This window comes from Thunnus albacares, chromosome 12 (genome assembly GCF_914725855.1).
Source record: "Thunnus albacares chromosome 12, fThuAlb1.1, whole genome shotgun sequence".
NCBI lineage: Eukaryota > Metazoa > Chordata > Actinopteri > Scombriformes > Scombridae > Thunnus > Thunnus albacares.
Window position 1 is genome coordinate 668,567 of NC_058117.1, and position 25,125 is coordinate 693,691.

Consider the following 25,125-nt stretch of genomic DNA (forward strand, 5'->3'; position numbering starts at 1 on the left):
GTCACAGAAGCTGTTGTTCAACCAGCTGATGACAGAGTCAGTCAGTCAGACAGCCTCAGGGGCAAGGATCATCTGCTGCTACATGCTGGTAAGCGAAGGGAGAGGAGAGGAAACCATCACCAACTAACAAAAGAACAGTTGTCCGTGTTAGGGTAACACAAGTACATGTGAGGGGTTTGACAATTTTGCAGGACAATTTGCCTTTCGTAATAAGCAGTGGGTAAGGTTTAGGAACATATAGCCTATCACGAGTTACGACATCCAGCACAGAATCAAATGACGGCGCTCACTTTAATGTTTGGATTAACCTCACAACCTGGCTATGAGGAGTATAGAAACCACCGCAAAATGTGATAATGCTGGTAACAACAGAAGACAGCAGCGCCGGCGGCGGTAAAACTACAAGCTAACTAACATTAAATGAGTGGAAGTTGACATTCTGACAGTTGACAGCGGGCCTTCAGCATTAACGCCAACAGCTAACATCATAGAATAAATACAAAGACGTTACCTTAGACGATACTCTGTGAGACATTACAAACACACCACTGTGTGTTGTGTGTTAAACTAGCACAACATACAAGTCTGTTAGCTAACAAACACCCTGATCCTAACCCCGGAACGCTTTGAGTGTGACACATTGGTGCCCCGGTGATTCAGTATCCCTGGAAAGAAACCAGCGCACTGATAGAAAGGTTCCACTCACTATCATGGCATGGCTCACATCATTACCTAACACTGGGATTATAGGTGCAATATTAATGTACTTGATCCATAATTATAAGTCAAATAAAAAAACGGAAATGGGTTCTCTAAAAGATTAGTAAAATAACACTTTCATTCTGAAAAGACGTGACCGGAAGTGCCAGCGGAACACTGACTGCTCGAAATCTGACTGTACATCCCTGATGTTGATCCAGAAGGGAACACAACGCCTGCAGCCAGTGTATACAGAGCGTTATGATGCCGGACAGGAGCAAGGTGATGGTGGTGGCAGATATCCTCTTCAGCAGGAGACTCTCACCTGAGGAGGAGAGGATCCATTGCTGCTGCTCCAGAGTCTTCGTACAGTAAGCCTTTACTATCTCTCTTATGTCCACTTGCACGTATGGGTGTGTGATGAACATCCTTTAAAGTGAGAAAGACGTAGCCTACTGCAGACTGAAGTATAGAGATTCTTGGTCTTCATCAACTCTTTCTGTCTGTCTCTACCTCCGTCAAGGGACCGAGAGCTGTATCGCTCGGATAATAGATTGTTCTCATTTGACCTGGCAGAAACTGCAGTCCAAGGTATGTTCTTCCCTTTCATGTTTAATTCTGATTGCATAGAGAATGGCTGAGTTCAAACTCATCATAGGAGGTGGGCTATGTCTTTCAGAATACACTGAACTGTGCACGTTTAGGTCCAGGGCCTCGTTTCCCAAAAACATGTTAACGTAAGAAGTGTTTCAGAAAAGCGTCGTAACTGAGTGTGCTCTTAAAAATGATAGGAGATTAACGAGTGATTCTTAAACAGTTTTAGGAGGCTGAGAGTATTTTAAGAACACTGGCACCGGAAATAGGGGGGGGCAAGGGACCATTGCCCCTACTTTACCCTACTCCCACATTCTTTTTAAGATACGAATCACTGTATCCTCTCCATGGATATGTTATACGAGATGGATAACGGACCTAAAACGGCACCCATTCAGTCTAATAAAAAATTCTCAGCTGGCGCACACGCCAAAAAAGTTTCTAGCTTTCGGGTTTGCTTCCGCGTTGTGCGGCCCACTGAAAGTGCGCAGTACTGGGTGCATCCCAAGTCTGTTAAATTGCATCCACGTTTCCCTCACTTGCGTCTTTTCCGTGCGTCCTAGTCCCTCCCACCATGGATGCAAGGAGAGACGCAAGAAACCAAGCGAGGAGAGAGGAAACGAGGAAATTTGTTGCTGTCAGTCGGCTTTAACAGCTGTAGAAACCTCTGATGCAGTTTGTGTCTGTACACATGTGCACTGTGCTGACACTATTAAAGGTTATCACCGCTAGAGCAGCTGTTTCCTCTCTGCTGCCTGTTACCTGTTTAACAAACACCTAAATAACAACCTGCATTCTGCATTTATACTGTGTCCTGCTCAGACGCACAGGAACCATTTCTACTCGCAGAATGCGTTTATACTATTTATTGATATTTGCATCTGTATTTTTTGATAATCCTGATAGTGAATTCATTATTCAATAACCCAGAATATGATCAGGGTGTCTTCTGAACACTGGAAAATATGTATTTGGCTAAATGTTTCAGGGCAAATGGAAATGATTTAACTCATATCAAACCCGACACTCAGGAATTTTCAGCCTCACGTGACATGTGACTGAATGGAAATGACGATAAATGATGTAAAATATAGATGTGTTTAACTGTTATTATGGATAAAATTAAAGTCAGGAAGAGTCTGTCTGTCAGCAAGAAACAGTTTAATGAAGGAAATAACATCATGAAAAAAAAAACTTTCTTATAAATGAAGAGAGTTGTTTATGGTTCTTTTGTTGATCAGACCGACAATTAACAGATTTTTAACCATGATTAATCAGAAAACAAATAAAACATAAAACTTGGGAATGATGCACTTAAATTCAATTTGTAATCTGTCTCCACTTCGGTATGAAACTGCAGTGATGTATCAGATCAGTCTGATCAGCTGCAGTGTCCAATCAATAACTGATATCCAATAAGGGGGCGTGTCGACCAGTAAAAGACTTCCATGAAGGCCGCTCTTGTGTTTCCTCGCTCATCAGAGATCCCTCCTCGCTCCTCGCTCCTCCCTCCTCGGAGCAGAATAGGAGACTTGGGACGCCTTTCAAAATGGCACATCAGGAACAACTTCCAGTTCAGGCGAGGAGTGAGGAGCGAAGAGACATAAATTAAGAGACTTGAGATGTTCCCACTGTTTCCTTTGCTGGCTCTGTGAGTTCTCGCTTGGCCCTTTGTGATGATGTCACAGATTTTAAATCGCTGTTCTCGCCTCAATGGAAGTTTTACAAATATAAAACCTCTATGGATCAAAAATTAAAAATAGAAAGAGTCATAATTGACCTTGTTTGCAGTTCAAGGTGTCCTGTCAATGATTTTACAATGGTGGTCTATGGCGAAAATGCTTTTTGGGCCGCAGGGGAATTTTTCGCTGCGAGACCGCAAGTGACCACTGGGAAAAATTGGCTGCAATTGGCTGATTGGCAGAGCTCTATCCGGCTCTTGCGATACATCTGTGATCCCCTCACATACCCCTATATTGCAACACTTAGACCGTATTCAGACCAAATCAGGTGTTGTGGCGTACCGCCGCAGGGTTGAGCGGAGGTGTGGGCATGTTTGTGCTCTAGAACGTAACTGTTCTCTCTCTTTAGCTGGTTCTCAGCTCTCTCTTTTTCTCTTGTCTTTTTTAAAATAGTTAGGAAGCCGACAGCAAACTTTACTTAACTGTAACTTAAACTTAAGTTTTAACATTATCAATCAAAGAGAAATGTCCTCCCCTCCTCTTGGTAACATCTGGCCTCCCTAGTGGCAGGGTTTTACAGCTCAGATCAGTCTGATCACTGGCTGTGATTGGCCATCGCAGCGTGACATCACATTGCGTTTCTCCAAAAGTTGACTCTGTAGCAACTCTCTCGCTGCAGACTGGTGCAGTGTCGCTGTGGCCAAAACCCCACAGCTTAAACACACTGTCCCTATTCAAATGAATGGCAGGACTGTTTTTTTTTCGCTACACCGCCTGACTTGGTATGAATATGGCCTTACAGTAAAAAATCTCCTGCGTCTCGTTTGTGTTGATGTCAACAGCAACAGTGAACACAGTGCAGCTGTGAGTGCAGTGCCAAAACTTTGGTTCTGTCCTGTAAATCCTGTGGGCCGCCACTGCTTCAGCCTCGAATGGTTTGAGCCGAGCCCCACATATTTCTGGTCCTCAAAACTGGTATTTTAATGTAACAGAGTGGAACTGAAGGTGTAGCAACAGGTGGAGGGGGAGAAATATAGACTTAACAAGACGCATACAGACCATGGATGTATTACAGGCAGTAAAGTTACTGTTTACAGTGAGCGGATCGATTTCCAGTGTTTCAGGCTTTCCTCCACATTTCAGCACAGAGGTTGGTCCATAATGAAAATTGCAGAGAGCACAAAAGCTTCAAATTGTGTGTCTTTAATTAGCAGAGATGCACACACACAGAGCTCTCCACAATCACAAACCACCTTTCATGTATTTTGCTTCTTTTATTTCTCTAGTATTTTGCATCTATAACATAATCTACTGAAATGTTTATCAGAATAGGCTACAGCTATTAATGTTACTCAGGCAGCTCTGAAACATGTTAGATTAATGTCTGAATTTTACATTAATGTCATTCAGGTGTCACTGAATGTAATCCGGGATGTTGCAGAAACATCGGTACTGATGTTCTGTTTGTTGCCCACAGTTGGCTGTGCATCATATTCTTTCCTTTGACTTTATTTAATACCTGCAGCATCACACAGCAGCAGAAACGATAAGTGCGTCCAGTGGCATATCCAGGACATTTTGACTGGGGTGGCCAAGATGGGACACAGAGCTAGTGTGGGCTTGTGTGGCCATGGCATGGCAAACCTTAATGAATGGCAGGTGATCAAAATGTGTCAATACAGATGTTCAGTGTGTCACATTGCTTCAACCTATGCACAGATAAGCTCATGTTAGCATCCATTGTAATGTTTGTACTCAAGGCTCAAGGTTGATGTTTTTACATCTTACTTATAATACAGCGTTAAACTGAAGGTGCCATGCTGACCATCCACAACAACTAAATTTAATATTACAACCCAGAACAGCACTAACATGCAGCTACCATTGGGCCTATATTCAGTTTTCTTTTCCATGTACATTACATTTTCCATTTCCACCTATCACAATCTCTGGGAAACCGTGGTTATTTAAACATGTCTGTTTTCGAGTAGTAGTTCAGGACAGGCTACACATTTTCTAAGAGCTGTTTCCCTGTAGTGGAGTAAATATGTTATATGTTACAGATTCAGAATGAAGCTCACAGGGGTTACCTGTGCAAAATATATTTAAAACAGTTGTCAGCAATGTTATTCATATCTTAGTGGCGTTAACTCAGCTTGAATTAGCTCTATCTCTGAACTGTGAACTTCATTGTAATAACTTTGGCTTAGAGCCCTGCATTGAAGTTCTCAATGGACTTCACTAACTTTAAACATCCTGTACACAATGCTACAAATACCTACATGTGTAAATTGCACATTTTCTACACAATACAGAAAGAGTATTGAGCATACACAATCATAAACAAATTTTCTCAGCTGCATGAGTAACACTCTCTTATGTTCCATAGATGTCTCTTACTCAGTTTAACTAATGGAAAACATCACATTACACCTTTTAACTGTGTTTACTGAATGACCTAGACAGTGTAACAATGGCTGGGAAATACAATAAACCTGGCTTTCCAGCCTACATCTCTACAGGCCCACAGGTTTAACTTGGCTCACTAACTGCCTGTATTCTAGCAATAATCTCACTTTTATACACTTACACACAAATAACATTACCTGCATGACAATAAAATGCTATTAAACAGAAGTGAACAAACTACCGTGGTGGGTGTACATAAACAAAACATTTCACAGGCTTTGTTGTATCAAAATGGCTGTTAATGCTATCTGTTAATACATATTAGACTGTGAATTACACATGCTAATCACTAATGCTAATCGCTAGCACAAAACACTAATGCTTCCAGCACATACACATATCCTGGCACCAGACGTACGTTCAAATTATACATTAAAATATGCAACCCCAAACCAATGTCCACAACACTTACAGGAGTTTACGTTATATTCTTCACTTACCTGTACAAAACACATTTATATTCAAACTGCTTCATTTTAGCTTAATCTGATCTTCAGAGTAATGTCTGCCAGTAGCAGCGGCTAAATCAATTAGTGTTTATTTTTTTAAACCGGTTTCCACCCAGGAACATGAATTATAAAGTCTGCAGACTGTTTACTTCACATGAAGCTTCATTTTCATACTGAACAATTTCAAGTATAAAACCTTTATTTGTGTAGTACAACATTTAGGCAATTAAGCAACAAAGTTACTTTTAAATGTATTCAGCATCATCTTCATTACTACAAACAGCCGACGTAAAGAAGCTCTTAACAGCGTGTACGCGCACTTGCTCTGAAGTACCACTTTGGTAAATGTGTGTAGAAGTGTTTAACTTCTAAGATTGATAGTTATCGGGAAACAAGGCCCAGGTCTGTCGTTGTTCCAATCCCCCAGCTGGTGCTGGGGTTTCCCGCTGATTTAAATGATGTGTGTTTTTAACCCCCACAGCATCACTTAGGGTGATTTTTTTTCCGGGGCAGCTTCGAGTTGTGCCCGACACAGATAAGACCCACAGTGTGGTTAAACCCATGCAAAGATGTTCTGGGGTAGGCTGAAAGAGGCTTATTGCGGTTAACCAAGACTGGCGATCAGTCTGTGTCCGTTGGGAAAATGAAGGTTCTGTTTGCTTATGGCTTCAGAGACCTAGGTGCCGATTCATAGATTGTGTACACATGGTGAAATAGAAGTTTTCACTTAGTAAGTCTCAAATTACCACCACTGAAGTACGCATTCTATGTATTGTATTTTCACTTTATTTTATCTTATTTTCATTAATGTTATCAAGTGGGTTTTATTTTTGATTATGTTACATTAATGTTTTTACGTGCTGTTATGTTCTTTTTGTCTTTTTCATGTGAAGGACTTGAAGGTGCATATAATTTCTTTTGTTGTAAAGCACTTTGAGCTACATTTCTTGTATGAAAGGTGCTGTACAAATAGTTATTATTATTATTATTATTATTAATGACACACACACATGCTCTACAACTGGTGCTGCAGCTGCGCATCATCATACAGACACACAAGCTTCAGGCTGTTCAAGGTAACAGTCTCACACAGGCACACATACACACACTGTCTTACAGAGGATGAAAAATCAAATGTGCATTTCAAGTTTTGACTTGGAAAGATGATTCCATTAGGAGTAAAATACCCCCCTGTCCACAGAAGCAGATGATGAAGAGGAGGCTGAGGAGGAGGAGGTGTTGGATGAAGAGGCTCAACTGATGGCCAGCATGGGTCTGCCTTTGGCCTTTGTCAGCTCTTCTAAGGACTTGAGAAAGGTAGGTCAGACCTGCGGCTTGATGTTCCTTTCAGCACCATGTCTATGTAGTGTCATGCTGTTTCAGTTACCTTTATGAAATGATTCATTGAACTGAAATGTTTGGAGCCATTCTCAATGAGCCTGTTTTTGGTCATGTGTCAGGGGAAGAGGTCTAACAGGAAGCCTGCTACATACTGGACACAACCAGCTGAAGAGGAGCAAGATCTACAGGTTATTAACACAGGTAATAACATGAAAATAGGCTGCAGAGGCTGCAGCAGAAACCAAGATAATCCAGCGGGCTTGTGCCACTGCTCGGGAATGGTAGCTGAATGTTGACCTATGGAGGCAACTCAAGTTCCCAGATGCCATCACAGAGACTACACTTGGGCCTAAAACAGTAAGGAGAGAGATAGTGAGAGATAGATAGAGATGTCAGCACCCAGACAGTCAGCAATGGTACCCCCCAGGGATGTGTGCTCTCCCCACTGCTCTTCTCCCTCTACACCAGTGACTGCAGCTCAGCAGACCTGTCTGTTCAACTCCTGAAACTGGCAGACGACACAACAGTCATCGGCCTTATCCGAGATCCTTAGCATCTTTTAGATAACTTAATAAAACTCACTTTTACCTTCTTTATTTGTGAAATTGTTTTTCATTTTATTAATATGCAACCTGTTTGTCTCCTATCTTGTTATCTTATCAGTATTTTGCTTTGTTATTTTCACTGTAAAACACTTTGAAACTGTGTTTGGAAATGTGCCAAATTAAGATTATTATTACTGTGATGTCATTTGACACTGCTTTGTGATTTTGCACTTAGTTGGTGACAAGGAAGTGTCTGATCCTTTGGAGGAAGGAATGAAGACCGGGATAGTGGACGGAGGGACGGAGACACAGACCATCTACGATGCTGGCTGGGAAACATACTGGAGTAAGGAAGAGGATATGAAGATTACATTTAAATACACATTACACACTGTACAATTGCACAATGAAACACAGTGAACTCAATGACATTTGAAATGTATCATTGGACTACATACAAAAATGGTCGGACATTGTATGTAAGTGTGACAAAATTTAAACCCCAATTAAAACGACACCGTCTAATAATCATTACCTTCATGTGGCAAGCAAACTGATACAGTGTCTTGTTTTGCAAACCCTGCAGGTTGTTTACTGTGGAGACAGGCACTCTGGAGTTTTCAGTCTCCTTTTCTTCCTCTGCATTTCTCCTTTTCATTCATTACATCTAAGTTGAACATTAGAGTTGGATAATACAAAGAAAAACTGGACGACTCTGTGTTGTCATGTTCTTCTGTGAAAACTGTTATAAAACAAATGCGGCATGCCATCCTTTGTAATCCACCATGGGTCTAATTTCCCTAACCTACAAGGTTTTTCAGATGCAGGGGAAATGCAAGCAGAGACTTAGACTTTAGTTCCTTTAATTCCTGAGATTAGTTCCTCTGGTCCCATGGTTCCTATAACATTTTTGCTATAAATGATGCTTCTCCATTTTATCCATTCCTCTGTATCTCCTAAAGCTCAACAGGGTGAAGCTCTGCTGTGGAGCAGCTGGCTGGAGAAACATCCAGAGACTAAGCTGCCGTCTGCAGAAGATCCAGAGACAGTGATTGCTCCGTGGGACGACCCAGACTCAAAGGCTACCTGGGACCAACATGCTGCAGAGACTTACTATTACTACTGGGAGCAGTACTCATATTGGGCAGGGCAAGGTTGGACCACTGAGCAGTCCTTCTGTAATGGGAACACTGGTGGAGAAACAAGAGAAGTGAAGGCTCTCCATGATGATGTTGAGGTTTTAAATGATCTGTTAGGACAGAACTGCACGTTAGAGTCAGGAGGAAGCACCGTGACTGACAGACAGTGCGTGAGTGTGACGGGTATCAGAGAGCAGCCAGAGGGAGAGGTCTGTGGCTCTGATGATCCTTCTGATGGTGGGAAGGGTTGCACCTCCTCACAGCACAACACAGCAGAACATACAGGTAATATATATGTATGTGTGTGTGTGTGTGCTTTCTCTTTTATGTTTTAACACTACATTTTATAGTGTCACTTTATTATCTTATAATCTCTAAACTGAAAATTGGCAAGGTTGTTATTACTGTACCAGTAATTAAAAGAAAAAAATTAAAAATCTAATTCTGTTAGTTACATCATAATGAATACATTTGTTCAAAATTTCATTCTCAACTGTGAAGGAAGCAAAAGTCTTACAGACTGTCAAGTACTCAATTGTGTTCACTTGTCATCCTGGGTACCAGTCTGTAAGACTTTATGGTGTGCGAAAACTGTTACTTGTTCAAACTTAACTGAAATTAAAACCATGTAATCCAAAACAAGAACAAGACGAGAGGCATCTCTTTTGTATTAATTGAGTTTCAGTTTCAATCTAAACGTGAAATGTGTCTTGCTTGACCCAAAATTCAAAAACAAAAAGAGACAAAAAATGGGGTTGCAAAGTCTGCATCCCAGAAAAGATCATTTATGGGAACTACAGATTTGGAAATACAAGCAGATGTAGCTCAGCAACTCACACTCCTGTCAGAAATATAGTACTAGCCTGAAACATCAGCTACTGATCAACCTAGGTAGCTAAATGTCAAAATGTCTTGTTTACTTTAAATAAATTAAACTATTATATCATCCTGGTTTGACTTACATTTAAGTGTTTAATGTTCAGGTATGATCAGACATGCATCCAGTTAATACCAGCTGTTTTCACTGTTCATTCAAATTTCAGAATATTCTTTTATAATATCATTACATCAATTTGGTCAATTGGTTTCAGACATAATATCACATATTAGGGTTGTAATGATGGTGTTGGATTCATGCTAATATGTCATTTATGATGAATATCTTGTATGTTTTGACATATAAGATATAGATTCCCAGCAAAATGATTCCCAGCGGGCTGCTGGCAGCCTGGGCAGACAGTTTGGCTCAAGAAATAAGATGTCAGATAGAGAAACTGATGATGATGATGACAAACCTCCTGGAAGACGACATGCTAAAGTTAAACGCAGGTGAGATTGTAATGTGTGTGTTGAATTTCAAGAAATTCTGAGCTACTTTTAATGAGAAACAGCTTTTCTCTAGCTTGTATTTTTGTGGGTATGCTTTGTGCCCCCTAACAAATATCTGCAAGCGTTGTGTGTTTGGATATTTCAGTAACAGTGTTGTTTGAGTCTTATCAGAGTCTGATGGTCTTCTGTAGAGAATCCAGACCATCATTTCTTTAAAGAATTTGACATCCTCCCCTCTGATCAAATGAGGTGCAACAGGTTCAAATTTTCATTTATTCAATTTGCAATAAACACTCTGAATTCTAATATACCATAAAGTGCCTGACAGTGCCCTGCATAGCCAAGTGCAACATCTTGTCCTTATTGTTATTTGTTGCAGTTGTTCAACTTGTGTGGAGCATAATATTTAAAAGCCAATTTCCCAAACTCAGTGTTAACGGTTATTTTCAAGGACCAAATAGTCTTGGGACCTTGTGCAGTGTGAAATTGAACTATAGTTAATAAGATATGCCAGGTACCCCAGAAGTATGCCAAAGAGAGCTTTGTATATAAATAATATAGGAGTTGTAATATGACATTCCCTCTCTCAAACTCAGTCCCTCACAGCTCACACAGTCACTGTCTAATAGAGCCAGGCTTGCGTACAATAATGCTCTGTGTGACATTTATGGCTTTAAAGGGCATAAAATGTTAAACTTGGTAATTATAGTATACCCATGTTTCCTTAACTTGACACATTTATGACAAAGAAATTAATATTGTATGATTTTTCTGAAATTGTTTGATATTTGTGCAAAACAGCAAAATTCCTGAAGCACTATTTTCTGTTTGTCTGCAGTCATGAGCTGGATGTGGAAGAAAGCCCACATCTGACATCGGAGGAAGCTTGGAGTAAACTGGGACTCAAACGTAACTCCTCTCCTCTGTAAGTGACAAGTTCATGTTGCAGTTTTTGGGGGGGTTTGCTTAGCGTTACAGTTCATCCATGACTCCAGTGTCCACTAGGTGTTCAGAGACAGAGTGCCTTCTAGCAGACACATTTGAATACTGTTTAAAGTCAATTAGGTGTAGTAACAGATGCTTTATGGCTTTACTCTACTCAATTTAATTACTGTACGCCATCTTGTATCTATATTTCCTTAAGTACCAAGAGAACAGTCTCTCTCTTTTTTCCCTCTTTTCTCTGTCTCTCTCACTCTCTCTTTTACTACTTTCTTACAAAGAGAAAAAAATAATTAGTAAATTAGTAATTTATATACATTCTTAAGTGAATTTCAGGCTTCAGAGACGCAAATTCCTTCAACAAAAATAGGCCGTAAAGCTTTTGGAGCAGAGAGAAGAGCTGTGGGTGAGACACTTCAGTTACGTGTCTGCAGGACATCAGCAACGTGGCTAGAATGGCAGTGGATAATTTCTGGCTGCTATGATTGAGATGGAATGTGACACAGCCCCATTCAGTGGCCATAGGGGTTAACTGCACCATCAGGTGATCATTTATAAGCCTCAGCATGGGGTCACTGCCAGTGGTGGAAAGTAACTAAGTATATTTTCTCAATTATTGTACTTAAGTACAATTTTGAGGTACTTGTATTTCTGTTTGATGCTACTATATACTTCCACTCCACTACATTTCAGAGGGAAATATTGTACTTTCTACTCCACTACATTTATTTGACAGCTTTAGTTACTTTTCAGATGAAGATTTGACACAATGGATAATATAACAAGCTTTTAAAATACAACACATTGTTAAAGATGAAACCAGTGGTTTCCAACCTTTTTGGCTTTTGATGTCTTACAAAAAGCAGTGTGTAGTCGGGGTCACATTTCACATGTCTATGAGTTGTTAACAGCTCCACCAAATAGTGATTTTTCCCTCTAAACTTCTCACATGCTTTCATTTCAATAAATGTTCAAATGATCCAATATTTCAGCAAAAATCAAAGATTAGAGAAAAAGTCCAAAAACTGAAAACAGATTTGTGTATCAGAACTTTGTTTTTTCTTCTTTCCTCTCCCATTAATCATCTCACCACCCCTCAGATTTATCTGCTGACCCCTTGGAGGGGCCCGACCCCTAGGTTGGGAACCACTGGTCTTAACAAGCTAACTGTATATAAAGTAGTGTAAACTAGCTCCACCTCCAGCAGCTACAACAGTAACATGCTGCTCTAACACTGATGCTTCACTATTAATAATCTAATGATGTCATATATAATAATATATCAGTCAGAGGGACCAAACCACTACTTTTACTGCAATACTTTAACTACATTCTACTAGTAATACTTCTGTACTTTTACTAAAGTAGGATTTTTCATGCAGGACTTTTCTTTTTTTTACATTGCAGTATTGGCACTTTTACTGAATACTTCTTCCACCACTGGTCACTAGTCCTGCTGGTTTTGGAAAGCAGTCTCACTCATGTTCAGTGATGCCATTTCAGGAAAAATGTACCATACGCATCACTTTAATGTTCAAATGGTTTTCACTGTGTAGTCGCTGGATGTAAGGTCCAGATAACTAAGTAAGCAATGTCTCCATGTGTCTAAGTGATTAAAAAGTGAGATTTATATTTTGGTCTCTGCTGAAAAAAACATTAGGTGTCTCATTTTCATATTAAGCAGTTTAACAGAGGATGGTATGTACGTATGTGACATGTCATGGTGTGTACAAATGTTGGAACAGCTGTTACACAGTAAATGTCTTTGTGGATGAGGTTGTACTTGTGTTTGTAACTCAGGTTCGACAGTGTGTTCAGCTTTAAAGGCAGTTCATGTCAGAAGCGTCAGAGGCAGCAGCGGACTAAGAAATCAGTCAGCAGCATCAACAAACATACCAGGCTCACAGAGGCGGGTGGAGACAACACACAGCCACAGAGCAGCACCACCCTCCACAAGGTACAGCCTATAAACTATTTGGGTTTGCACTGTCTGAGACACCTGTAAGACTGGAAAGGAGTTTTTCGGCTCTGTGCAGACTCATATGAGCTGCCTTGTTGGATACTTCCAAGCTGACAGCTGCAGGGTGCTATACATCCATCCACCCAGGGTTACCTCCAGTTGTTCCCAGAGCAGCTGAGAGAAAAGTTCCTGCTCATCTTTTATGTATTTGAACCTGAGATTCTGTAACAATGACTTCCAAGCTTTACAAACCACACCACCAGCTATATGCAGATTTTAAATGTGCGTGTGTTTTTGGTAAAAATGGGAGAAATGGAACTGCCATGGAACTTGGTAAAAAAAAACATTAAACAGCAGCTTAATCAACAATTTGGAGTGTGAAAATCTTCTTAATAAGTTATAAAAATAGGTTAAAAAGGTTATTCCGGTCACATTTAGATCAACTGTAAATAAGACCACAAAATGTGTTTTTGACAACTCAAAATGGCAGTTTCATTGGTTAAATTAATAATTTTGTATATTCATCTTCACCTACTGTTCCTCCCAGCCCACAGCAGTGCAACAACAACAGAAAGGATAAAGATATACTGTATATGTAAAAAAAAATTCTAAAAACAAATAAATCTCAAGAGAAAAAAAAAACAAAAAAAGGAGGAACAGTTAGCAGCACAGTGCATTTAAGTGAATTTAGAGAGAGATGTCTCAATTTGATGTAGACAGCTCTTGCATGTAAAAGAGTGACCAGCACTGATGGGTAAGTTATATAATCCATTTTGCTGTCAACATGATTGTTGGAGCTGCTGTTTTGTAAGCCTAGCTTGCACTCCTCCGTGCTTGCCCCTCTTCCACGTCCTGTCACACCGCTTTTGCACTCCACACAATGACAAAGACGTAGACATGGACAGAGATACTGCATAGTCGGAACTAGCAGAGGCCACCGCAAACATCGGTCGCGCCACCATCACACCAGTTCATGGAGAGAGAGAGAGAGAGAGAGAGAGAATATCACCAACAAGGACCCCTTAATTTCTCTTGTCTTCACAAAATAACTCTTCCTCCCTTTGTCCCTTTGGAATGTTGGTAACAGTGGCAGGTAGCAGTTAGCAGTTGACAGCTAGCTAGTTGTTTTGAAAAGAAAAAGTACAACTCACTGCTTGACCTTGTAAAGCTTATTGAGTACAGACAAACTGTTTTCTCCACATTTCCTTGCATCAGGAGTCCTTGAATAAAACCTGGTCAGTTTGATCCAGTTCATTTAGCTGATATTCAGGGACAGAATTTTGAACGCATGTGATGTAGTTATTTAACAGGCATACCAGACCAGAGTCTTAGTGTGTTTGTTTGTGGGACACTCTCCTTATTACATACTGTAAGCATTTATGGGAGGATTGTGCAAAAATTAAGTGAAGAGTAGACACATATTCCACTGGATTTACATTGTCACACAATTTGTGAATTATCTGTCTCTGGAAAGAAGAAAGTTTAGGTGGGATAAGAAACATGACATTACCTTTATTGAACAGAAATCTAAATTAGATCAGACAAAGTTGTGCATTATAATAGAGCAATAAAGTTAATAAACACAATATGTGATTATTTTGTAACAGCAATCGGGCCAGAGATTTGTGTTCATTAAAGTTGATGATTAATGAACTGTGAAATCCCTACAGGTTGCAGCTGCCTAGTGCAGATTTTAAGACATTGAATGTTGTGTTTACAAACACCAACTGATAAATCCTGCATAGTATTTAATGCATTTGACTGAGTAAGACTAAGTACCTGTTCTCTAAGATAAAGATAAAATTCTTTTGACTTTGTTAATGATATAATATGTTCTAAAATATATAGTATTATCATGTTATGACTAATAGACACTTTTCTAATGTGGAGTTTCACTGAGGTGGAAGTAAACATCGTGTCACCATTTCTTTTCTGAGCTTGATCTCATAGAGATCATCCTACCTCTGAACTGCCCCTTTGAGCTCTCCTTTACTCAAAGAATACATCTGGAGGTCAGCCCATGGTTCATTCAAGGACCAGGTGTGTAATTAGCTGCTGCCTTAGTAAATCAGGCAGTAAACACAAACAATTCAGCTGCAGATTCAACGTTAACTGGAGCACATGTCTTCTTAATAAATCTGGCCCTTAGAGCTTTATCAGAAATGCATATTTTGCTTCTACACAGTTCAACATTATTAACCTTTGTGAAAGGAAGCATCTACTGAATGTTAAATACAAATAATTACCTGAATGGTGATAATCCACATAAGTAACCATGCGGTGATTTTCACTCAAACATTTTCTTGGCGTTTTAAAGATGCAAACACATATTCCGAACTGCACAGTATTCCACTAAAATGTCTTAAAAAAAAAAAACAATAAAGTAACCATATTTAGCTCATTTGTGTCAGTTCAGTTCAGTCTGTGCCCGGTGCAAAGCGCCGCCAAGCGCGACACAAGTGTCTTTGTTAGTTTAAGACCGACGTCATTTTCCCATCCAGCGTCCACGTTGTTTAAATAGCATATGCATTTACACCCATGTGTGTTGGTCTTAAAATGAGGTGTGGTCAGGCGCGTTGTTGATGCATCATCTTGAGGCATCAGAAAGCGATTGCGCTATTGACCAATAAAAACCTGGTCTGAAGTCAATAGCACAGTGTTTCACTGTTATTTTAAGGGCACATTATCAAGATAGTAATATGCGCCTACACAGGCGGGTGCACAACACACGTACACTCTGCTTGTTACACACACATGGACAACATGGCAGCAGCACACAAATATGCAAAAAAATTAAAAATAAAAGGATTACAATGTGAAAGTTTATTATTGTATACATCAACATATTTTAAAAAATCAAAGGACAGAACTCCCCATACACAGCCAGTATGTTCAGTCAGGTGCTGGTGGGTCGCAGGAAGGTGAAAATCAAAATTAACCACTGCACACTGTAATGACTTTACTGTGACTTTATTAAGAGCGATTAAGTTCACTCTTAATAAAGTCACAGTAAAGTCATTACAGTGTGCGGTGGTTAATTTTGATTTTCATATTTTAAAAAATATATGTCATAATGGTTAGTCATAATATTTATCAGAATTAAATGAAAATGTCTAATTATTTGACCAAATCGTGGCAATACATGGAGGTATTTCAACAGACTCGTCAGGTTTAGGGTGTCTGTCAAGACCCAGCAAACGGATATCAACAACGGATCAGACACGGATCGACTTTCCTGTTTCATCAATACATGAGGACATGAGGAACACATGGGGAAATAAATGACGTGAAAACAATGATTAAAGTAAAGAAGAAAATAAATCTGGACACCTTCTAGCTGCTGCCAGCAGCAGGATCAGCACCTTGGAGAGCTCATCAAGTCCTGACAACTGTGTATGATGATTTTTTTACATGATTAAAATTAATGATTTAATTTCTTTGACATTTTTGAGATTAAAGTGATCAGGTTTCCATACTTTCAGCAACAAAAACCCCGCTGATTTTACCTGTTAGTCCATGACTGAACAAAATGATTTTAATGAGACAAACAAAGCTGTAATTAAAAAAAATAAACCTTTAGAAATTTGCAACAAATTAATGAATAGGATCTTATACTGGTGGTCTGGGGCTGCCCACGGAAGGGTCCTGGAGCAGCAAGGCACAGTGTACTCGTGACGGATTGTGCGCTTTCACTTCATGCACGAGCAGATCCGTTTCCTCTGCAGTGAAGAGGCCCTTCGTACTACTTGGCAAATGCACCTTTATAATAGCAATCAGCCAAGGTGCAAGCACACCTGGCTTTTAAAGGGAATGGGAGATGACACTGTGATGTGTTACACTCAAGACACACCTATGATTAATTAGGAGACTAAGTACAACCCTTTTGAACCACACACCTGGCACTGTGACCATTTTTTTCGTCATTAAACTAGCAGAAGTGGATTTGGACATGCCCTAAATGCACTTTCGCCATGTACTTCAGACCATGCGCTTTGGATCGTTAAAAAAGAGCCCTAAGACTGTGTTTGTTCCACAGGTCCAAAACTTCCTTGAAAAGATCCAGAGAGAGACACAGATGACTCCATGTGACGGGAATGAGATGGGAGGAGGAAGCACACAGCACCCTGAGGAAAAGCCACCATCTCTGGGAGATGTGATGGGAGAAGAGGACAAGAAGAGCAGGAAGAATACTGTGGATGATAATAAAGAAGCTGTGGAAGTGGAGAGTATTCATTGTCTGTCCAATTTTGATGCAGACAAGAGAAAGTGCTCAAAGCCCAATAGTGAGAGAGAGGAGGAAGAGCAGGTGGAGCAGCCTGGTAGACAGTTAGCGTGTCTGGAAATCCCTGACTTTCTCCTGTCTGATGCATCTGAAGGCCATAGTGGTAAGCATAGCATCTGCCAAATGGTTGTGATAACATGTTTTTGTTTTTGTTTGAAAAATGAGACAGTCTTGAAAATAAGTGCAGTTTAAAGCTGGAGTGTGAGACTTTTGTCTCCCCCTTTTGGCAGTGAGAGTAATTACAAAAACACTGACATCCATCGCTACTGTTACAGCTGTAAAACGGTGGATAAATAGTTTTAAGTGTCACACAACCCCCACAAAATGATTTGTTTCACTATCAGAATTTGATCCAATCAGTCTGATAACATTTGGAAAGTCTAGAAGAGCCGCATGATGAAATTATTTTATCCCCGTTCAAGTTAGCAGAAAGCTAACCGGAAGTTAGCTGGCTCGGCCAGCGGAAGTCTCTAGTGTGCATGCTCTCCCATTAGAGCATGCGCAGTATGCATTCATCCGGCCAGCGGGAGTGTCAAACCCGACACCAGATTAAAAATTCCTGTATGCTGTGAAATACAGAGAGATTTACCTGGTGGTGATCAGCTTAATCACAATTATGTGAGCTCTTTGGCAATGGCTGTTGAATGTAACGGACATTCATTTATATGTAAAAGTTCCTCACTGCAGGTTTACATAAGTGTGTGTGTGTGTGTGTGTGTGTGTGTGTGTGTGTGTGTGTGTGTGTGTGTGTGTGTGTGTGTGGTCTGTCATAGCCTACTTTCGGGAACAAATTTCAGACTGAAGACCAGTTAATTGGGGACAGCTTGTCCAATTGGGGACAGAAGCTGTGTCCCAATTGGGGAAAAGTGATTTTTGGGTTAATGGTTAAGGTTAAGGTAATGGTTAGGGTTAGGCTGATTAGGGTTAGGGTAAGTCTCCAGGAAAGTAACGCAAGTCTATGTAATGTCCCCAAAAGGGACCTAAGTAAACATCTGTGTGTGTGTGTTGAATGTAAAAGATGGAAAGAAGCCAAAGAGGAAGTTTAAGCGAGGGCGGAAGCAGCAGGTACCTGCAGTGATGGCGGCAGAACCGGACCTGGCTAAATACTGGGCTCAACGCTACAGACTCTTCTCTCGTTTTGATGAAGGGATAAGGCTGGACCGAGGTCAGTCTGCACTCTACATGCATCTCTATAAACTAACACACACTTGAGTTTCATTGCTAGTGGAATCACAATGTCAGATGTCTACAGTGCTCATTAATCCTGTGTGCCATCACCTCCTCCCCAACTTTATTTTTGTAGAAGTGGCGTCTCATTTTTTAAATGTGGACATTTACAACATGAAATACCATAGTTATAATTAAAACTGAATTAGGATCAGATTGACAGAGAGGCAGAGATTAATTTTTTCATTCATCAATTGATCGATGATCAGGCGGGCATGAACACATGCACTCAATACATAAATGACCCCACACAGGTAAGTGATTGAAGACCTAATGCCTTAAGCTAGGTTTATGCTTGAAACAGTGTCTCCAGCGCAAGGGTGTGCGCATCAAAAATGACATCGCATCTTCCGTGTTGAGTGCGCATGGTCTGCAAGTTGTCGAGGCACTTTTTTGTGCAACTGTGAATTTTTGTAACTAGGTGTGTGCTGGGCGAGTGGTCCTGCCATTGGATACAATGAAATTCAATTTCATAGACATACATAGACATAGCCACCACTATGCAGTAACCACCACTATGGATAGCAACATGAAATAGACTCAGCTTATATAGCTAGACTGGTATGAATTAAACTATCAGCTACAAAATTGTTTCAAAAACAAACAAAAACATCTCCATAGCTGGTAAAATATATACAAAGTAACGAAAACATCAGCTGATGGTGTGTGTGTGTGTCTGCTTGGCTCCCCTGACAGAAAGAAGAAAATGTATACAATTAACATAGAGGGACTGTAAATACAGTGGAGTTATTAAGCTAACTTGACAACAAACTCACGGTCGCCTAATTTCTTCAAATATAATTTAATTAAAAACTGTAGTTAGTAATCTCTAATATTGACAGGATTTACACAGAATGGAATTGATATGACATAGAACAAGATACAACCATTAGATCATGTTAGTATTACATCTAATGCATAAAGAAATAAAGTTTATCAGGGAGTTTCAGTTGACACAGCCTACCCCTCTGTCAGTTGGATAGAGTTTTGACCTGCGTGCATTTGTGCACACACCTACGTAACTGTGCTAAACACATACCCACACACTACACACACTAAACTCCAAATGACACACAGGTAGGAGATGTACACCCAACAGAACAAAAATAATAAATGTGACTGATTTGATGAAATTCATGAGCTATGTCTACATTAATCATTTGGAGGCAGAGCTTCACTACACAGATATCTGCACCCAGTGTCTGCTCATGAAGTACCAGTTACGTTACCGTTCTCTTGAATTGGCTTGGATGACAACCTTTGTGGAGAAGAAATTACATCAATTTAAGTTCCATGTTGATTCCCTCTGAGGTCACAGTGCACATGGCAAACAGATCCACAGTTTATAAACCAGTGTTTACACTCCAGTTTGGAGAACATTTGCTTCCAATATTCATGAATTTCTTTCATTACCTCAACAAACTCAAACAAACCCCCTGGGTTGCTTATCTTTTTGCTGACATGTATCAGCAGCACTAAAATTTGGCGACAATCTAAATGGGTGAGACAGAGATTACAGTGACTAACAGACTCTACTTGAATCCATGGGTTTCATTTGGTTTGCTGTTCATCAGATCCACACTGAGAGACTCTGAAAATAGCATTGTACTGACTTTTAAAAAATGAATAGTTAGCTGGGATAAGCATGGTCTGTGGGTTTGAAGCAACCTCACAGCATCATTCTCGTAAAAACAGATTTAATTCAGCCAACCTGACAATGCAGGCAATGCTTTAACACACATAATTACCTAGACTCTGTCTCAAACACACACATCACTAACACTGTTGTGTTGATGGTGTGTTTCAGAGGGCTGGTTCTCTGTGACACCTGAGAGGATTGCAGAGCACATCGCCTTCAGAGTGGACCACAGCTTCTCTGACTCTGAGCTGGTCATAGATGCTTTCTGTGGAGTTGGAGGAAACTCCATCCAGTTTGCACTCACTGGCAAGAGAGGTAAACCTAATGTGTGTGAGTGTGTGTGTTCTTGCATTTTCTTTCATCTCCAACAGTTTATAATATCAATGGTGAAACCTTTTTTTCACTTGTGTCATTTTGTCTGGTACTGACTTCTTCAAGAGATTTTAAGACATATGGTACAAATGGTGAACTATATCTGATCTTTTCATATGTGATAGAACTGATGATTTGACACTGTATATATATGTTTCTTGCTCTTGTTAAAAGATAACATTAGATAGTATTATTGCCAGATTTCATTTTATCATGGTTATATCTGGAAACGTATAAGACAGCTAAGACATAACATGAAAGGCAGTCACTGATATAGGAAGGTGCAAGGAGTTCTTAAAAGATACAGGTAACCAGTGAAGTGACTCAGTAGTGGGCTTTTTTAAAATTAAGGTCTGAATCTATAATCAGTCATAACAATGGTATTCTACATTATGATGAGTGATAATGTTAGCCAAAGGGAGCATTTATTTAAAAAAATGGAAAAAGGCCCAGAATGCTTCCTTGAGGAGCTCCATAATTAATTTCAAGTGTGATACAAAATAGCATAAACTAACAAAAAATGTCCAGTGAGTCCTACTGCAAGATTGGAAATGTGATAGTGCCTGCATGGACAGAGTGAAAGTGGCTGAGTTTTTGCTGTCTCGTTCTGTCTTGTGTCTTCTGCTCAGTTTTGGCTGTTGATATCGACCCAGTACGGTTGGACTTGGCGCGTCACAACGCTGTGGTTTATGGTGTTGCCGACCGAATCGACTTCCTGCAAGGAGACTTCCTTCAGCTGGCACCCCGTCTCCATGGTGATGTGGTCTTCCTATCACCACCATGGGGAGGACCAGACTACCTGACCGCTGAGGTGTTTGACATCAAGACCATGATGGAGCCTGATGGATATCCTTTGATGTAGAAGCATGGGGGTTGTTGGTGTATCTGTCTAATATTTAGTTCAGAGACAGATAACTACTGGCCAGGTTGGACATGAAATTTGCCATATTCACGATCTCTAGAAGATTGATCCTAATGTTTTTGTTAACCCCTTGACCTTTTGTTAAGCAACATAATCTGGACAAAATGCCCATTTGAATACAAGAAATATCAAAGTGTAATTTCACTTACTGAGGTTGAAATCTTTGGCTTTGGATATTTGTAAGTTCCATGAACATATAGCACTGCCCTCAGGACAAAATGCTCACTCTATACACAGGAAATATAAACATTGAAATCTCCATTTAGTCTGCAATGCAGTTAAAAAATGGACTGTGTTCATAAAATATTGGTTTTCTTCCTTAACAGTAGACACATTTCAGATTTTCCACCTGGCCAAACTGATATCAGACAACATAGTGTACTTCCTGCCTCGCAATGCTGACATGGATCAGGTCTGTATGCTCATTGTCTTTATGCATGTGGGTGCATGAGTACTGAACAGTCCATTAGTTATTGCACAAGAAGTTTAACATTTTTGTAATATGTATGCATACATATTATATATACAGTCAAGCCCGAAATTATTCATACCCCTGGCAAATTTTGACTTAAAGTTACTTTTATTCAACCAGCAAGTTTTTTCTTGATTGGAAATGACACAGGTGTCTACCAGAAGATAATAAGATGATGTACAAGAGGCATCATTGTGGAAATAAATAGTTCTCAGCTTTTTTTTTACATTTGAACAAAAAAAAGCATGTCCAAAATTATTCATACCCTTCTCAATAATCAATTGAAAAGCTGTTATTGGCTATTACAGCAATCAAACGCTTCCTATAATTGCTGACCAGCTTTTTGCATGTCTCCACTGGTATTTTTGCCCATTCATCTTTAGCGATGAGCTCCAACTCTTTCAGGTTGGAGGGTCTCCTTGCCATCACCCTGATCTTTAGCTCCCTCCATAAATTCTCAATCTGGCTGGGCCACTGCAAAACGTTAATGTTTTTGTCCGCTAACCATTTCTTCACCACTTTTGCTGTGTGTTTTGGGTCGTTGTCGTGCTGAAATGCCCAAGGCCAAGTTTCTATGCAGACTGCCTGACGTTGTTGTTGAGAATCTTGATGTATTGCTCTTTTTTCATGGTGCTGTTTACTGTGATTAGGTTCCATGGTCCACTGGCTGAAAAACACCCCCAAAGCATTAGGTTCCCACCACCATGTTTGACAGTGGGGATGGTGTTCTTAGGGTTGAAGGCTTCTCCTTTTTTACGCCAAATGAAGGATACATCATTGTGGCCAAACAATTCAATTTTTGTTTCATCTGACCATAAAACAGAAGATCAGAAGTCTTCTTCTTTGTCCAGATGAGCATTTGCAAAGGCCAAGCGGGCTTTCGTGTGCCTCATCTGGAGAAGTGGTGTCCTCCTTGGTCTGCGTCCGTGGAACCCAGCAGTGTGCAGTGTCCGTTGGGCTGTCTGCCTTGAGTAAAAGTAACTTTAAGTCAAAATTTGCCAGGGGTATGAATAATTTTGAACCATGTCAGCCTGTGCTTCTACATAGTATGCTGCTCCAGATAGACAGACTGGGCTCTTGTTGGCTGGGCTCCAGCAGGCCAAATTCTGGTAGGCTGGGCTCTGGTCAAGTAGGCTCTGATAGCTTGGGCTGATGGCCCTCTCTCTCCTCTCTCTTGGCCAGTGTGGTGTGTGCTGGTGTCCATGGCTGAGCTGTGGTGGTTCTGTGGTGGGGTGTGGGTCTGAAGGCTCTCCCTTGTCTGTCTCTCTCTCTCAACCGCACACACTTGCTAAGCACTGAGTGTGTAAAATGTGTTATACAATTAGCTATGCTACTTGTAAAATACATTTTATTTTAGAAAACATATTAAAATACCTTTTTTTTTTTTCTTTTTTCTTTTTTTTTTTTTTTTTGAAAAAAAATTCCCAGATGCTTAGACCAGTCGGGTGTCAACTCAGGCCCAGTGGGCCGCCGGGCTTACAACATACTAGCGGAAACTGTGGGTTCTAACGCTGCAGGTGCCTGGTTTATCATGCCGGATTATTCAATTTTAGTGAGAACATTACTGAAATTACTGAATGGATCTGCAACCACAACACAATAGTCTGTGTCCATTCTTTCTATTCTTGTCTGGTTTGACATTATTAACCAACAGCTGTGAGTGGAATTGAGACATCTGTCTGTTAATGTATTATCTCCATGTCCATGTGTCCCCAGGTAGCTTCTCTGGCTGGTCCAGGAGGGAGGGTGGAGGTGGAGCAGAACTTCCTCAACAACAAACTGAAGACCATAACTGCTTACTTTGGAAGCTTGATAGAGTCAGACAGCTAGTAGCCCTGGCAAAGTTACAGACCAATAAGGATTTCTTCCTCCACTAAATGAGAATGGATCAAAACTCGATTTCTATTCTATTGCTCTATTTCTACCTTCATACCACCATTCTACCTACTGGACTGCGATCACGTCAACATTTATTCACTTCAGGGATCCATTCAAGTACTTAAAAGTGCAACAGTTTGACTTACATTTTTGTACTTTCTGTCAATAAAGGGTTGTTTTATGCAAGTAAAAAATATTTCAGACTGAATGTGATGATCACAAGTTAGTTTGAACTGGCCAAGCCCTGTTAAAGCTGGTATCCAAAATGTATTTTGTCTTCATCTTGACCACCCTACACTACACTTTGAGTTAATGCAGGTGGTTTTTAAAGAGTTTTGTGAATCCCTCAGATTAAGTTAACACTTGTAAAAGCTGGAATTACTGGAATTTACGTCAGTAATTTATATTTTATCGTTCTTCTTATTGTACATTACAACCAATAAATGTTTTTTCACAAAGTTGTGTTAGTGATTATATTAATTGTTAATAATAAACAATGCCCTAACAGGTCAACAAGGTCCAACCTACCCCTTTCAAAGACTTTTGGCAAAGACTTTTGGCACATGTCATGTGTCATGTGATTTATAGTCAGAAAATAAATAAAAATAAATAGAAAATTTACAAGTGGCTTACACTTATTAAACATTGGTAAATATGATAAGTTCCTGGTAAATACAACATACAACAATCCAATACAACAGCTCTACCATAAATTCTACTTTTACAAATCTTATAACATTTTCAGATTTTGTGGACATTGTCAGAAAGCTGATGGTTTACTTTATGTTGATTATGGATGTCGTAGTGAGTGGGGGTTTACTTGAGCACATTATATTGAAAAGTTCCTAATATTTTGTCCACCCCATTAACATACATAGAAAATATTAGAAATTATCACCTTTCGGACAATGTCAACATATACTGAAAATGTAAACTTTATAATAGTAGAATTTATGGCATAGTTGTTGTATTGGATTGCATTAGATTGCACAGGTGTTCCTAATAAAGTGCTCGGTGATTGTATATCAACCAGGCAACAACTCAACTGTGTGTTCTTGTTAACAACCTGAGGGGTTTTCCATCAACGCAGCCAAAGAAAGCTGCGCTTACTTGAAAAAGCCTGTTCAGCTTGAACAAAATGAGTGAATGAATAAATAAATAACTTCAAAATAACCCTGGCATAC

The 25,125-nt window shown here is 39.9% G+C and overlaps 1 protein-coding gene across 3 annotated transcripts; it reads left to right on the forward strand.

Moving 5' to 3' along the window:
• Positions 1–2: 2 nt before the first annotated feature.
• On the forward strand, positions 3–24,399 carry tgs1 (trimethylguanosine synthase 1). Of its 3 annotated transcripts, none has more exons than XM_044367849.1 (16): positions 3–88; positions 851–1,070; positions 1,223–1,290; positions 7,095–7,210; positions 7,354–7,435; positions 8,015–8,125; positions 8,742–9,203; positions 10,103–10,247; positions 11,086–11,172; positions 12,990–13,146; positions 17,186–17,534; positions 18,450–18,596; positions 20,466–20,612; positions 21,299–21,515; positions 21,925–22,003; positions 23,780–24,399. In XM_044367849.1, the coding sequence occupies exons 2-16, from the start codon at positions 961–963 to the stop codon at positions 23,891–23,893; spliced, it is 2,391 nt and encodes a 796-aa protein (XP_044223784.1). In that variant the 5' UTR covers positions 3–88; positions 851–960; the 3' UTR covers positions 23,894–24,399. The 3 variants fall into 3 exon arrangements, with proteins under 3 accessions (XP_044223784.1, XP_044223786.1, XP_044223785.1); XM_044367851.1 differs by having other exon boundaries at positions 7,098–7,210; XM_044367850.1 differs by having other exon boundaries at positions 9–88; positions 921–1,070.
• Positions 24,400–25,125: the final 726 nt, after the last annotated feature.

Excerpts from the sequence above, each read along its gene's own strand:
- tgs1 (XM_044367849.1), top strand. The coding sequence starts at position 961 with ATGATGCCGGACAGGAGCAAGGTGATGGTGGTGGCAGATATCCTCTTC. Across the intron at positions 7,436-8,014 it reads TCTACAGGTTATTAACACAG|TTGGTGACAAGGAAGTGTCT; the intron begins GTAATAACATGA and ends TTTTGCACTTAG. Across the intron at positions 11,173-12,989 it reads AAACGTAACTCCTCTCCTCT|GTTCGACAGTGTGTTCAGCT; the intron begins GTAAGTGACAAG and ends TTTGTAACTCAG.